General features: G+C 33.1%; 3 protein-coding genes across 3 annotated transcripts in view; 1 reads left to right on the forward strand and 2 right to left on the reverse strand.

Annotated features, from left to right (window-relative positions):
- Positions 1-17,708, forward strand: part of LOC127724749 (uncharacterized) — a 185,055-nt gene that overhangs the window by 158,835 nt on the left and 8,512 nt on the right. The gene's annotated exons all lie outside the window — the stretch shown is intronic.
- LOC127724662 (tyrosinase-like protein) overlaps positions 1-17,708 on the reverse strand; it is a 92,753-nt gene that overhangs the window by 63,610 nt on the left and 11,435 nt on the right. The window lies entirely within an intron of this gene.
- The window catches only part of LOC127724684 (uncharacterized), a 44,897-nt gene continuing 37,260 nt past the window's right edge, over positions 10,072-17,708 (reverse strand). Inside the window, exons 2-4 of the mRNA XM_052231733.1 lie at positions 17,290-17,610; positions 13,219-13,476; positions 10,072-11,468 (exon numbers count right to left, since the gene is read on the reverse strand). Coding sequence (XP_052087693.1) covers positions 10,409-11,468; positions 13,219-13,476; positions 17,290-17,495 — 1,524 coding nt within the window. The 5' untranslated portion in view covers positions 17,496-17,610 and the 3' untranslated portion in view covers positions 10,072-10,408. The remainder of the gene's footprint in view (positions 11,469-13,218; positions 13,477-17,289; positions 17,611-17,708) is intronic.

Below are 17,708 nucleotides of genomic sequence, written 5' to 3' on the forward strand. Positions count from 1 at the left end.
TTTAGCGACTAAAAAGGATCCGACATGACACAATGTGAAACGATTCAATCGAGAAATCAACGACAAGACTGATTACACATCAAAGCATCGCATTATTTCACATATCTTAACAACTATAAAAAAGAAAATTGGATATGACAAAGATTTTAAAGAAGAAAGCAAATTATTTCAGATGTTGCCCGTCGGTATTTTGAGTCAATATAAAAATAAAAAAGATGTGGTATAATTGCCAACGAGACAACTCTCCACAAGAGACCAAATGACACAGAAATTAACAACTATAGGTCACCGTAAGGCGTTCAACAACAAGCAAAACCCATACCGCATAGTCAGCTATAAAAGGCCCCGAAATGACAAATGTAATACAATTCAAACGATAAACCTAACGGCCGAAAATATGTACAAAATAATGAACGATAAACAAATATGATACACAGAAACAAACGACAACCACTGAATTACAGGCTCCTGAATTGGGACAGGGACATACAGAATGTGGCGGAGTTAAACATGTTAGCGGGCGTCCAACCCTCCCCCTAACCTGGGACAGTGGTGTAACAGTACAACATAAGAACAAACTATAAAAATCAGTTGAAAAAGGCTTAACTCATCAGATGGATACAAACAGAAATAAATATAACAAAAACAGAGTGGACGTGGCAGGGTACTTGTACATCCTCACATCAGACAGACACTAAGTACAGATCTGACAGTTGGTTCAAAGCCAATAACAACTAATAAAAATATCATGCATCTAAGAATAAAATATCAATCAGTACACATCCAACATCCAATGGATTTAGTGTAAAGACGTCATCAACAGTCAGAGAAAAACTTGGCCTTGTGCAATGCCAAGATGCAGATATCGACAGATTGTAGAGCCATGAATGTGCATATGTATATAAAATAATATTTAGTTTGATTTTAATTTACTGATAACAAAATCAATATCAATACCAATAAAAACAATATTTAAAGATCTAATTACAGTGTTGAATTGGTAACCTTTTAGAATAAGTTTATTTAAAGGATCGATAAGTTTACCCGGATCTCGATAAGTTTACCCAGATCGTATCTAAATTTCCGGGCTCGGTAAACAACATATCCGTAAAAATTAGGATGTGCTATCCCGTTTGAAATAATTTTTCTACAGGTACAACCAAACTTCAAAACCAAATCTTTATATCTATGGAAGAATTTAGTAAAGGTTTTAAATAATTTGTGGTAACGAAATCCCTGACTTAATAATTTACCAGTAATACATAGATTACGTTCATTGAAATCCAAAACGTCACAACAGACACGGGAATAGCGAACGAGTTGTGATTTATAAACACCGTAAGATGGTGCCAAAGGAACATCACCGTCCAAAAAAGAAAATTAACAATAGGGAACGAAAAATCGTCCCTTTTGTCGTAAACTGTAGTGTAGAGTTTCCTGTGTAAAACTGAAATATCTAAATCTAGGAAAGGACAGTTATACCGTTTATATTTGATTTATTTAAAGTAAGTTCCTTTGGGTAACTTTCGGCAGTATATTTAGAAAATTCTTGATTATTTAACGAAAAAATATCATCAAGATAACGGTAAGTGTTGTTTAATTTATCAATTAAATGTAATTTAGACGGGTCTTCACTGAGTTTGGTCATAAACTGTGATTCATAACAATACAAGAACAAGTCTGCTATTAAAGAGGCACAATTGGTACCCATAGGAATACATATAACCTGACGATCAACTTTATTGCCGAAACGTACATATATATTATGAAGGAGAAAATTGAGCTTCAATCATCTCATCACACCTCCAGTAATTATATCTAGCATATTTACCTTTCTCATTAGAGAAGAAGACTTTAAATGAGTTGCAGCAAATATATTTGCATTCATATTTACCAAACGACCATTTGATTAAACAGGAACACTTTTGTTTGATAAGATTGTGTGGTAGTGTAGTGTAAAGAGTTGAAAAGTCATAACTGTCAACAGAATTAAAAGAACCATCAAAAGCACGTAATTTATCTAAAACATCCAAAGAATTTTTTACATTCCAAAAATAGTTAATTCCACTATTTTCATATATTTTATTACAAAAGTTAATGATAAGTTATTTGATAGTAGTTAAGGAACTAGTTAAAAGCACTGAAATATTAGAATGAATTTCATAACAGTGTGGACATGGACACCTGATATTTAAATGATATCGTGTCGGCCACTGGCTGTTGACAACAAAGACTTTACGCAATTTCAGTATGTCAGGGGCCTCTCAATAGGGATATACATATTAATTACTATTTTACACATGTCCATTCACAAAATTATTTTTTTTGCATGAAAGTTTATATGAATTTGTTTTGAATATATTTATATACTCACAGCAAAAAAAAAACTCTTTCTTTTGAAAGAAATACATATATTCAGAGATGATATCACCAAGTAATCGAGAGAAAAAAAGTAAGATAAATTCTTTTCTGGCAATAAATGAAAAAATTAAGTAGTGTGTCAGTTATAGACAAGTAGTCCATCATGCATTTTTCAAATCATTAAGTGGATTGGTCAATCGCCAAAATAAAATAAAAAATGCTTTATTTGTAAACAAACACTAATACATGCATTGATGTGGCATAAGTATGCTTAATAATACATGTCCGTATAAGGAAATGGAGCCGACCTGTTAAATGCAGCTGTTCTGTTGATTTGAAATACGAATGGACGGATCACAGCGATTTAATTTAGAATTGTACTTATTTTTTTTTTTATTTGTGTTTCAGTATCTATCCATGTCCTTTTATACTAGAATATTTAAACGAGTGCATCCAGTTTGAAGGTTATTATTACACTGTTACTGTTATGTTGCCATAATAACCTGTACATTATCTCGTGTTACAGTTGACCAGTTTAGTCTTGTGCACATGATTTATTATTCCAAAACAGATGTATTGTAAACATATCATTACATTCATGGATATATATTGAAACACAGAAACCGAAAAAGAAGTGAGTACAATTTCAAATTATAAGGGGGCGACCATAATGGCATTCCTGATTGAGGGGGTGGCTATGCAAGAGACTTTTGAAATCAACATGAATAAAATTGCAAATAAACGTTTATGCAGAATTGTCTCAAATATGCGTCCTTTAATAAGACCAAATTCATTGAAATTACTTGCTTAATTTGTAGTAAAAGAATATAGATCCCGTAACTTTTGTTATACGTGTTCAGGTATAACAAAATCTAAAATAAATATCAATGTTTCCATAAAAGCTACTCTGACTCCAATCAACGTTAATTTTGCACACAAGACCGGATTCATATGCTTCTTGGTATTTTCACGTGCTATTTTTTGTTAGAATGATATTTAATTTCTCACGAAAACCTGATCGTTGGAGTCTTCGATGGGAATTCAAAAAAGTATGCAGCCCAGAGGACTAAAACGATTTTTTATGAAGGTCCGGGGTTCTAATACCAACAAAAATAATCATCTTAGTATGAGAGTTGATCGTAGGTTACTCTACATCAACTCGTACGAATAAATGATTTCTTATTTTTTTAAGGAGCCACAGAACGTTTGTGCAAGAAAAAACATAACGTTTTTTTCTCTCGATTACTTGGTGATATCACCTCTGAATATACTCATTCTGTCAAAAAAAACTTTTTGTTGTGAGTATAAAAATATATTTTTAAAAAACAAATTCCTATAAACTTCCATGCAAAAACTTTTATTTTATGAATGGACATGTGTGAAGATAGTAATTATGTATATCCCCATTGAGAGGCCCTGACATACTGTAATTGCGTGAAGTCTTTGTTGCCGACAGCCAGTCAGTGATACACACGATAACATTAATTACCATGTGTCCATGTCCACGGTGTTATGAAATTCATTCTAGTTGTGGAACATTTACTAGAGGCCGAGATGAAACGATATTTTACTGTTTTTGTGTGTAGTTTAGGTAACCAATACATAGTAGGGACCTACAAATGTTCAGAAGAGGCCTTAAGCTGTGATGTGGTTATGATATGATTGTTAACTATATGACTCTCTGTTGAGCGCACGGACTTGAATGTAGAAGAATTTTTCATTCTTAAGAACTTTCGTGTAGTATTTAAGGCATACCACCACCACATTGTTGGCTGCTTTGTCGGCCGGTACAAACACAAACCGCTTTGGAAGTACTTGAAGTTTGTTTCCTATTCAACCACTTCAGCTATGCCTTTTAGCGACAGAAGTTAATTTTTTTGGCAAATAGAATTCCAATTATTACACAATAAAAAAAATTAAGCTGCATGAGAGGTCTTGGAATTCAGAACCAGCGAAAGAATAAAATTGTACAACCAGAACATTTAGATCTGGATAATTCAAAAATAAATTCTGCTGTTCCAAATAAAGCGAGTGTGCCTTCTTAAGCAACAGTTTTTCCAAAATCAATACAATTTTGAATTATAAAGGTGTTCTAAGATCTCTAGAATTTTTATCAGCCTAATTGTAAATAGATCACTTTTATGGAAATTTGTTAGTAACTGGCGAAGCTTCCTATTTTTTTTTTACATTTACTTCAGAAAGGAAATGTTTTAAACTGTTGTCCGCGTTAAAAGAGGTTGGACTAATTTTCCCTGTATTTTTCACTCAAATGGTCAAAATCTAAAATTTGTCAATTCCTACTGAAAATTAAATGTTAAAAAATCATATATTTCAAATATTTGTTAATATTTTACATATTTTCATAAACTCAAAATGTTATTCAGTGCTACATGTTTCTGTTCAATGCATTTCGAGGCATTTTGATGCAAAACTGAAAATTTTATATGTTTTTGTCAAATTTTGCATCCTGAATGATGTTGCTAACCATTATCAGTTTGAGCTGTATCAGCAATACAATATCTAACTTTACACCCAACAGAATTTTGGATTTGGTTAACGATGTTCTTGGGGATAAATATTTACATATTAATAAGAAGATGTGGTATAGGTGCCAATGAGACAACTCTCCATCCAAGTCAAAATGTATAAAAAGTTAACAATTATAGGTCAAAGTACGGCCTTCAACACGGAGCCTTGGCTCACATCGAACAGCAAGCTATAAAAGCTCCCAAAATGACTAGTGTAAAACAATTCAAACAGGAAAACCAACGGTCTAATCTATATGAAAAACGAGAAACGAGAAACACCTATGAACCACACCAACAAACGACAACCACTGAACAATAGGCTCCTGACTTAGAACAGGTGCATAAAAATGCAGCGGGTTTAAACGTTTTAACAGGCGCCAACCTTCACCCTAATCTGAGACAGAATTGTAACATTACAACATAAAAAGACACACTATAAAATATCAATTGAAATGGCTTAACTCGATCAGAAAGACATTTAAACAAAAACAAGTAGACATACACTGAACGAACAAGTTTGATCTATGACACAACATACATACAATATTAAAACGTAGGTGCCTATATAACATAGACGGTACAGGTAGAAATAAAAAAGATGTAGAAAGGGTGTCAATAAGACAACTCTTACCTGCGACAAAATGGCGTTAAATAAAACAACGTACACAGGTAAATTTAAATATAATAATTTTGTTGTTAAGAGTACGGAAGTAAACATTTTTTACAATATTAATAAAGGAGTAGGTTCGATAAGGCCCTAAAATGGCCCTCTTTTTTAGCTTAAATTTCAAATTAGAGTTTATTGACCAATATCACAATGAATCATAGCTAATACAGTGACTACATAGGAAATAAGCCTTTTTGTTGAATTTACGTTCCTGCATTCTACTGATGACGTCATAAACAGTACTCATTTTTATGTTTAACTTGAATATTAAGTTTGTCGACGCCTGCGCTCTATGTTTCCTGGTCCTAAATTTTGTTGAAATCCGGCCAATTTTGTCAAATTTCGTCAAAATCTCTTATTTTGACCTATTTTGGATGTAAAAATCAACGCTTTAGAATAAAACTTTGACACAAATAGTTCTATTTAACTTTCTCACATGTCTTGAAGACAACTTAAAACATTTTTTTATCTTGTACCATTGAACTTTATAATCGAGGCCAAATATTGACCTTACCGAAATTACTCCTTTGTTGTTCAGAGTACGAGTACAGAAGTGAAAATTTATCGTCATACTTAATACTTATCAAAGATGGTACATATTAAAAAGTAGTTAGACGAGACATAACACAAAATAAGTAAATATTGTAAGGATTATATCTGTCTATTGTTGAAGACATATTTTTGCCTTCTAGATGTATTTTTGCTATTTTTGTCATTCAGTTGCAGTGTTATTAATTTAAACCGCACGTCTCCTTTTGTCTATATTCAGAAAATCTATAGAAATTCATGGGAAGTGTGAATTAAGTCGTATCTATGTTTACCCTAAACCATATTCTGGCTAGTCGAAATAAAAACTTATGTGAAGTTTGCTAAGAATTTAAAAAAAAACCAAGAATGATTTAAGTGTTACAAATGACATGAAACTGTTTGGAATGTTTACACTATGGGTTTGTTTTTCTTATCCGTGTGTATTTTCCACTTGCCTAGCTGGTTTTATTTCAAAATGTAATCTGATTTTTATCTCGATTGGCGCGTCCCTATTTTTGTTTGATAACACAGCAAAAAAAGCAACAAAACAGACAATGTCTTACTTCCACAAGAAACGTCTATGCCGATGGCAACAGCTAACCGTGACATTTTCCAAAATTACTTCAGCCAGTCGCACATTGGTTTGTATTGCGTGTACACTAAACTGGTCAGATATTGAAAATCTTTCTATTTGAATTTGGCTTTATGGTTTGAAAACTCACATGTTGACACACCATTCCGAGGCCTTGATGGGGATATTTTCTCATAAGATGTCAGGATTAAAGTACCCGAAGCTTTTGTCTTTACCTTTTGACTACTTATGTCGCTCATCTGTACATCCCTGCCATAATCAGTAACCTACATACGGAGATAATTGTAGGCGAAAAAGAGTTCCATTGAATGGCAGCACAAACTAACTACGCCTGTATCGATCATATTATTCACAGGTATGATATCTTTCGATAACGGTTATTCGATTTCACCCATTAAATTGGACAAAAAAGGCTTCTTTTCTTAACAATCATTATTTTGGTACATTGTGTGATTGTGTTTTTTTAACGACGCATTCGAACAAACTATCAATGTTAAAGTGAAACTAATATGTTTCAATTCTTTTATAAACCATGACAAAATTTGGAAACCTTAACTGAGCAATAACAATTGCTTAAACGGGCATTAGCTGTCAAATTCATGTTCACCGATTTAACTCAAAGTCTCATATTTGTTTTATAACATACTAAAACGTATATCCAAATTACAAAAAGTCTAAAATAAACAATCAAAATGCATGGACTCGATAATATGTATCAACATTTCGTGTGTATTTTTGTCTGCTAAATAGGATGTTCATTTAAAGAAGAAACAAATCGTAAATTTTGAGTTACGATCATCTTTATATGTGGGTAAAGGCAACAAAACACGGGGCTTCATAAGACGGAACCTAAAAGATTGCACTAAACCGGTTAAAGCAGCAGCATATTCAACAATAGTAAGACCTTCAGTTGAATATGCATGCACGGTATGGGACCCAACAAAACAGACTAAAATAAAAGCAATCGAACAAGTGCAGAAAAGAGCAGCCAGATTTGTAAACCACAACTACACAGACCGCACACCTGGCTGTGTAACAAAGATGGTAAATGGGAAAGCCTTGAAGACCGCAGGAAACAAAATAGGCTATGCATGCTGTTTAAAATTCAACATGATTTAATAGACATAGATCGGCACCAATATCTGACGCCAAACGATAGCTGGACCAGAGGTAAAAACCGTTTCTGCCAAGAAAGGGCTACAACAGACGCCTTCGGCCAATCATTTTTTCCAAGGACCATCAGTGACTGGAACCAACTGCCACCATCAACGACATCAGCGGACACAGTTGAAGGATTGAGAGCTGCCCTGAAGGCATGCTTTGCTAACATTAAGACAGTAACATCCTGTACATAATTTTAATTGTATATATATAGAGAACGTTTTAACTTGTAAATAGCCAAGAGAAAACTTTCTGTGTTGTCCGACACTACGTATAGTTTTCGCGGGACCTCATACATTCGACTATTAAATTCGGTTCCTTACCTGGAAGAAGAAGAAGAAGATATAAAAAACAAGTCCAAGTTACGATCATCCATAGACGAAGTTACGATCATCATCGTGTTTTTTTGTTTCTCGATTTTCGTTCTTCTGGTTGCTTTTCCATCATTTAGGAAAAAAAAACATTCAATGGCAATGCTTATAAAGATGTTTCTTGACAAAATACAAATCAGAAAATAAGCTGTTAAAGTGGAGAAATCGGCCTTATAAAATTTACCTGAATTTGTGTCCGCCATATTGGGATGATCGTAATTGCAGTTACGATCTTCACGTTGACATCAGTGATATAATTAACCGTCGAGCTGACCTCCGAAGACTGTCGACGGTCACATAACCCGATATAAACATAAATATAGATATAAACAGATAACAACCACGTGCAATTGGATTTTTCTAGGTCTGTTTGATTTCATATTGTAGGACAAAAAGTATGTTTATCATCGTGTTTACCTGTATAGGAATTATTTTTTTGTGGATCGAATCAGTCAACCAAATGGTTCATCCTTATTTCACTTTAAATGTTGACATTCTTTTCCTTTTAATAGCTGAATACATGCGTAACCCATCTCCAGCTAAATTGAAGGTCACATGAATACGGATTCAATGAGGTCGAATTATTCACTTGCAAGTGAATAAATCATCAGCGATGTTCCTTAGGTTATTTTGACAAAATTGAACCAAATTAGCTGCTTAAAGCGAATTAGTATTTGACTATATCACTGTCATTAATGATTGAACAAAAAAAATCATATTTGATTTTTTATATATCTCGTAGCAATGCCCCTTTAACCAAATCATGTCGTTTTATGTCGAAATTCTTTACGCGCGTTAATTAATTTCAACAAACACAGTTTCAATGTTGAAACTTTGAAGTAAACTATTGGATCAAACTTCTCATTTACTTTGTGTATGCTTATTTATGGAGAACGAAAGCATTAGTTGGGGGATTTACCGAACTGAATCATGACAAAATCCCTGTACTAAACGCTCCGAGATATGATGACGTTAGTAAAAAATAAAAACTGTTTTAAATTATGATTATCAAATCAATAAAATTATGAGATTTTAAATGAACTGTAAAGGACAAAAGTAAGGATGATCTAGATATGTGTAAATATCAATTTGTATACCTGCGAAAAGTACACCGTGATTTTGTACAAGTTTCTTTCAAGCAGATCATGAGTAGTTGTTATATATATATGATATGTCAGTGGAAAGGTCAAAATATTGAAAGAAGAAAATACAAATGGAAGCAGCTTTCAGCTTACAATATATGTTTGACGTGACGTGTATTTTTTTTAAATTTTTTTATAAGAATTTATTTTCATTACTAATTGACGCTTCCCTTGTTCCATAGTTTATGCAAATATCATTGTTATCTTTTTTACCTTTTTGTGCTGGCATGATTTGTTTGATTGGAAATTCAAATGCTGCAAACGCTAAAATTTGTTGCATTTCCTATGATTTATTTTAGAACGATTATATACGTTAGAGTCCAGCAAATGCTATAATTTTGATATTATAAATCATTCCGTAGATGAAAAAACCATTTGTGATCTTATGGTCATTCTTACGCAGATCTCATCAGGATGTTAATCATTATCACTAACCATAAAACAGGTCTCTTCAAGGAAGAGAATGTGTCTTGGGAAAGATTTGGATTATAAACTTATAGATCTTCACGTGTGTCGAATATTTTACATCATTGGCTTTCAATATTATTTGGTGATTAGCGTTCCTGATGAAGATAAATCAAGAACGACGCATACAATTAATAAATTATCATTTTCATTTTTGTTTCAAATCATTTGCATTACATAGAATAAATGTCAAGAATTAATTTGTATGTTTAGGCAATGACATTAAGAAAAAAAATGAGGTTTGGTATATATTGTTTTATTCCATATCTTGTACATATATTTCATAGATTGTATCATATTGAATTATTGTCTTGGTTAAAGATATTCATCATACTGGTATTAAATTTGTAGGACTCTGTGAAAAGATCATTGTTCTGTTTGTATGATGTTTAGGATTTCTAACGGTTAGTCTCGTTTTATGCTCAAGTGGGGTTGTGTTACCCGAAATATTTGTTGATTTTTTTACCATATTTTGTAGACCTAAATTTTGTATGTGTACGGTATGTAACTATATATCAAGCGCCAAAAACAAAGTATTTGTGAACAATAATAAACTTGCAATGTAAATTACGCGTTCATCACAAAAGAACTAACTAACATTTTCCCCATGGAATTTCATGGAAGTCGCAGTAGAAACTGAGAAATATATTTTCATCACGTCTGGTAAAAGCCTTCCCTTTCCAAGACTTATATAGTAGTTGTGTTACCTCGCCGACATCTTCACCATACAGTTTAGGTTTTTCTTCAGTCAGGTTAACCACTCCGGAACATTTTCTATACTGGTTTGAATTTGACCCGTACAAATGACAATATGGGCGACAAATCCGACCATGTGAGTCGTAAGCAGATATGAATGAAATGCTAGAATTAATTTTTGGATTTTTAACAGCAACGAAGGCAACAGATTCTGATACAGGGAGTCTGGAATCAACTATCGTGTAATCTACATACTTTCCATTGTATGACATACCGTCAACCTGAACATATACTTTGTCTGCCCCTGACCCGGACGTAAAACTATGAGAATATGTTGCTTGCTGCTCTTCATCTGTATAATTCATATATTTGTTATATGAATATACATCAACATCATCTACAAGATTTCTATTCTTTATCACTTTTGTGCCAAAGAGTAAGCCAGACGGACGTCTATGAACAATTTTAACTGGTATAAATACCCAACGCTTAATATCGGGCTCGCCATCCAGTAAAAAAGAGTTTTGCATGGAAGAGTCCATGTCGGTTATGTGAGATGTTTGCTCTTCCATATTGTATCTCCTGGAATTTATCGATCTTTTTGTTCGTCTAATTTTACTGATTTTTTTTTCCTCTAGAAAAGTTTCGTACACAAGCCAATCACCTGTGGACCTCCTTTTACGTGTTGGTTTCTTTCTTTTGTCTGTAATTGTAGATGAAAATTTTCTTTTTATTCCTAGATCTTTATTGATTATTTTATTTGCTCGTGGACGCGGTATCCCTAGTGGCCCTCGTATCCCCAGTGCCCCTGGTGCCCCTGGTATCCCTAGTATTCGTGGCCCAACCGGACTCTGTGGTCTGTTTGTAGCAGAACATAGTCCTCTGAACCAGTCTCCACATTTAAGATAGGGGAAGCGGTTTCTACATTGACGACATGTTCTTGGACTACTTTCATATCTACAAAAAGCTTACAATGATACAAATGTTTTGCGACAAACAATAATCTTATGTTAGTTTTTTTTTTTAAATAAATTTTCTTTTTTTTAAGGGAAGTTGATCAAAGCTAAAAATCAATCGTTATGTTTCACATTCCGAGCACTGATAAATTAAAAAAAATTGATTCGTATTATTCTAACAAAACGTGCACATGTTTCACTTATTTCAAATGTCTATCGTCATACATACATGCAAGTTTTGTATAAGCATATGGAAACATGGAAACACAGCATCCCATCTTCGAAAGCTATTTCACACATTTTGATTAAACATACAAATAATGATCAGGTAATTGTAGTGACATAAAAGCACTAAAATTAGAAATGGCTACCTTAAGCAAACAAATGCGTAAGATATAAAAGCCCCAAAATAGTTTTATATAATATAGGATTAAAAGCATTAATATCACTGATTTTAGGACTGATTCATAATTAAGGGTAGTCTCAATCAAACTTATTGAATGGTTCAAAATTAATCAAATGCACTAAGATTTGTGTATGGAGACCATTCAAGCTCATATCAACAGTTGCATGAAAAGGCTAAGATGCCTTCACAGAATATTAAAAGACAAAGATCAATGGCAATTGAAACCTTAAACATAGTTAATAAATTAGCACCTGTATGTTTACATGATCTATATTAAAAGTAAAAGATTGTGAATATTCTTTCAGATGTAGTAATATACTGGATATTCCACTTGTTAAATCAACACCGTTTGGTAATAAAAGTTTTAGATTTGCAGCTGCTACTCTGTGGAACAGCCTTCCCGACCATTTCAGGGCTGAAAATAGTTTTTCACAATTCAAGAGCCTAATACAGTCCCGAAATGGATCGGAATGTCGTTGTTCTGCATGTAGTTAAGCTTTTCATGTATAATATTTTTTAGTTAAAGCGCTTTACATTTAAACTGTTATGTTTAATTTTTGCATTATGCCTTTAAATTTTAGAGGTGTGCTCTAATGTTTAGTTGTGCTTCAAATTAGTTTCGCTTAATTTTTAGTTGTGCTTGAATTAAATTTTAGTTGTACTTTAATTTCAGTTATGCTTCAGTTTTAGCATGTTTAGATGTGTGGTTTGGTAGTGCTTTGTGTGTATTTCAATATGCCTGTGCTGTATTTATACATTCTAATATATGCTTCTTATATATCTTATCTGCATGCTCTCTCTTGTAATGTTATTCATATTCGATAAAAAGCTCTCAAGAGCTTATGTCATGGTTGTTCTGTTCATGATATGTAAACAAAATCAAAATAAAACTTTAGTATTCGTATTCGTACTTCAACATGGAATCAAGCCTTGTATGATGCCGTGTTTGAGCATACAAAACATACAAAGTTATCATTGATATCGCATACTGAAGCAGTGGTATATAGTGAACGTCCGTTAGTTCTATCATCCGTCCGTCCGTCAAACCTTTGTATGTAAAACTTGCTACATAAGAGATTATATTTCAATAAAAAAAAACTACTGGATATCTAGTATTTTATGATATCGAGAGGTAACCATTTTATTATTTTTACTCTAATGACATTTGTGTTTTTGAATAGTAAAACTTCGACTTTGTCCTATTAGATATCCTTTATCAGTACGTTCTCCTAAAACAAAAAAAACAAAACATAAACTTTGTTATACAAATCGAAGATCACGGGTATTAATTTGTTTGCACTGCTCACAGTTTTTATATTTGTTACTATTTTTGAGAATTACACACCTGTAATATTGATCTGTGTAATCATTACTATACCCCTCAATGTTCCTCTTCCTACTTTCTAAGTTATCCATGATTCGGTTTGGTGCGTGAGATGGCGGAGCACTCTGATCAAATGGATAGTCACTCTCAGGATCTACAGTTTGTCTTTGTCGGAACTGCTCCCAAACATAGTCTATAAAGCAGTGATGCAGAAAGAATACTGGGTCTGATGGAGCTGTATTAACTCCAAGCATTGAACCACCAACCCAAACGTGTACACTGTAAAAGAAAGAAAATGTTACAAAAAGTTATGATACAGTACACGCGGGTCTGGATTTGGGGGGAGGATGGGGGGGAGCTCATTTCTTTATTGTTGGATTTTTTAGATAACTTTTCTATTCTTTATTTATTTACTTGGTCAATTATTCTCTATTCTGTATATTTTAGCATCCTCTTTTAGCACTCTATTCTTAATTTGTTCTGCCTTTTTTCTCTATTCTTTATTTTTGTAACCCTTTATTATGCACTTTTTGCCCATTATTCCCTGTTCTGTAAACACCATCCAGGCCCTTGTATATGTCAATAAACTTTTCAGCTTTACCAAAGAATTCGATTTGGTCAGTTTTGTTTTATATCATTTAAGTAAGTCTTTTTGCTTTATTTTTTTAATGTTTTGTTTTTAATCTATTTCATTCACTCGGAAGATGGAAATCGGAAAGATGGTAAACTTTGTACTGGGATTCAAATGTTTAAAAAAATCTTTTACAGTTTTACAATAATGAACGAAGTTGAAATGGTAAAACTTATAGTCAGAGGTCAAAAGTGTTTAACACCACGAAAAAGACAAAAAATTTGAAACACTTAATTCAGGTATGATTTTAATGAATATTTTATTGTTTAACTCATAACTGTTTGCAGTTTTTAATGATTATATGAAATATCTTTATAACGCGGCATTGCTAAGAAGTCTTTATCTAAATAGAAATATTGAAAATTTGTCCCTACTCATTCTATATACATTAGTATAATATATATTGTTCGAGAAGAAATTAAGATTTGTCATGACATTGTCAGTTTGTTTTCGACTTATGAGCTTGAATATCCATTTTGTATCTTTCGCCTATCTTTTAAATACCTCTTTCACAAATTTTGAAAATTTGTGTGTTGCAAAAACTTATATCGAAAAAAGTACATACGGAACCAATATAAATCTTGAATTAAGTTTAAAATGAGATACATGGTAAGCGTCAATGAAACAGAAATTAAACTACACCCAAAACTTCTAGAGATCAAAACACTCTCTTTAGCGATATACAGTGTGTTTAACACTAAATCGCTTGTTGATTAGATGACATACACGAATGCATTGGTAGCATATATTATAGTTGCCCGATGATGATTAAACTATATGGAAAAGCATATTTTGACACTCTTTTATGGAAGTAATTTGCTAATTCCAGGTGCGGATCCAGGATTTTTTAAAAGGTGAGCCCCACTAGAAAGCCAACGTTTGGAGTGGTGAAAAGTATTTGCATTTATCATATGCGCATATACGTTGCTCCGTTAGGGGGCACGGATCCCCTGCCCCCTAAATCCGCTCCTAAATTCAGTGATCTAGTGGTTGACAGGAATATGTACTAGTAGTCAAAATGACCTTTGATCATCATGTGGTTCCGATTATATGAAAAACGATTGCCAGAGGAAATCTTTGTGAATAAATGGCCAATTTAAAAAAAAAAAAAAAAAAAAAAAAAAACGTTTTCCTACAAGCCGAAATGAATTCAAAATTAATTCAAGGGATGTGATGAAATGGAAACCATACGAGGAATAATTTATCATAAGTTATCTTCTCATACAAATGATGAGGGGTGAATATGTAGCCAGCGTAGATCAGCGGAATGTAACGACTGCATTAATCGGAGTGTATTGACTAATTTCTATACTCTTTTGCACATGCTCATTGTCGGAATCAGTATACATATAGAATTAATGGGGACACAATATCATTTCCATTATTTGTTCAATCAGAGTCGTTGGTTCAAATCACAATCTACCACCAATGAAGGGCAGATTTTATTATTCTCTATATTTGACTGCCAAATTTCATTTGCTTTCACATACTTGCAGCCTCATTCATTAAGACATTGTAGACAGCAATACTGTTGTTACTATCAATATGGTAATTTCATTCACTTTCTGGTTAAAATCATTTATTCAGTCAATCATCAACTATATACATTCAAAATTTCAACTATGATGAATACCCTTCCATTTTAAAACAAATTAAGGCACATTTACATAATTTTCATCTCGGTACAATATCCAATTTAAAAGATGATAAGATTTATTAAGGGGTTTCATTCGTGGGTAAGGGACTGGCGTAATGTCAAATGAGATCCATTACAGATATGTTTAAAAAATCTAAATATCTAAACACCATCGCACCTATAAAAGGAAAAAAAAGATCGAATAAAAACGACAAAAACATGCAAACAATTACGTACCATAATGTTCCAACAAAAATGACAAAAACAAACGGACTTGAAAATACAAAATGTAGATTACTGACTACTTTCATGGGCGGATCCAGAAACCTTTCAGATGTGTCACCAATACGAACTGTCAAAACGTTTCAATATTTTCCTTGGTAACAAGGTCATTAAGATATTTGCAAAGCAAGTGGTCTACACATGATTTACAAAATTCATTCCTATTTCATTTTTTCTTGGATGTTTGTCAGCGGAAGTTTCAAATATCACATCAGGTTTGAATTATATTGCATGAACATTCACAATCAAGCGAGTTTCCTGATCCATTGTTGCTCGTGAAATATTTTCAGTAAGCCCAGCTTCTTATCTGAAAGCTCAATTTCGCAACTAGTTACTTTCATCGTGTAGACAATTTTAAGAATAAAGATGTTTGAATGGTCAGGCTTGACGAATTTCTAATGCCTTCAAATACCGGCTTTGGCCATGTTTTTTTGATGTATTTTGCCAGAAATTCAACCACCTATTTACCTCGGAGGATTTAAACTTAAAGTTCTAAAAATCAAGAAACGGTGGTAGCGTGAGTGTTTGGATTCTAGATAGCCGTCTCCGGGATCAAAACAAGAGCCAAGACATGCAGGGTTGATTTGTGGCGTTTCTTGAAGAAAAAAAGGGCGTGTGCAAATAAGGCTTTATTACAAATATCGTTCGGCCTATTTTCTGGATAAATCTTCCTCAGGAACACTCAAACCAAAACATTGGAACGACGGGGGTTTATTAATACATAGAAACATTATGAGCTACGTGTATATGATCAAAAGGGACACAAAAAGCATTGCCAAGTTCATCTAGGGTAAACTTTGCCTGAGGAAGTTGTGAATATAGTTTTCTGGTAATTTCTTAATTTATCGACAAGACATTTTCGAAGCACGTAAGAAAAAAGCAAAAATTTGATGGAAATTTAAAAAGGCTGGATGTAGGATTTAGGATGTTGATAGCAATGAGAACGAATGAATATTGTTCATTTAGTTAAAGGTCGGGGAAAGAGGGCAATAAAGTTTAAACACTTAAGATATGGATAAACTACTTTAATAAAAGGAATTAGATAAATAATCAACGATAAAAATCACTGAAACATTCCATTATGGCATTCTGGGATAAAAAGGGACGAGACATTGGCTCAATGGCTAATATTCAGTATATTTTACTTCTCTGTTAATCAAAATAAATGTGCGACTATTGACAGAATGGAAATTCACCTTTTCAGAATCTAAAGGATTATGGGTAATCTCATTGTTCGTACACCAAAATGAAAATAACGTTACGTCATTGGTTGAATTTCCATTCTTTAGTACGTTTTAAACCAATCGCAATGTTTAGGTGTACGCTTTTGAAAATATTACCCTGAATGCATTAGATTATGAAAAAGCTTCTGTTGCTGAACATTTATACTTCCACTGTTTCAGTCCCCGTGACTCAAAATACACTAACGTTTTGCTTGGTGTTGTTCTGGAAACAAAATGCACATTCATTTATTATTTTGAAATTGACATTTGATTTGATAATAAAGCTTTCTTTTCGGGTTAAGTTGTTTTCTAATACGTACGCATCGTGGTAGTTTTCAAGATCAAATCTGTCATTTGCCCAAGGTGACAATATATCAATATTTCTTCTTCTGGATAGCACATTTCTAATCCCCCTTGGTGAAATCATGGAACCAGATGCTCCACCATTTCTTTCTAAGAATGCACCATTACGCTGACGCCAAAGACGAAACGGTCCACTTGATACCACACCTCTGTGTTCGCCCATGAAATTATCGCCCCAAAAATTTGATTCCCTTGGGTCAAACAAGTTATAATCTAATCTACTATCAAAGAATGGCAAGGTAACTCGATTATCAATTTCCTGTAGAGCAGCTTCAAATCTGAAACATTAAGTACGAATTTAGTGATCAATTGTCAGACACCTTTAACCTCTATCAAAAAGTGATACAGAAACTGCGTCTCCACCTTAGAATGAACT

The sequence above is a fragment of the Mytilus californianus genome, unplaced genomic scaffold, assembly GCF_021869535.1.
Source record: "Mytilus californianus isolate M0D057914Y unplaced genomic scaffold, xbMytCali1.0.p SCAF_14, whole genome shotgun sequence".
NCBI lineage: Eukaryota > Metazoa > Mollusca > Bivalvia > Mytilida > Mytilidae > Mytilus > Mytilus californianus.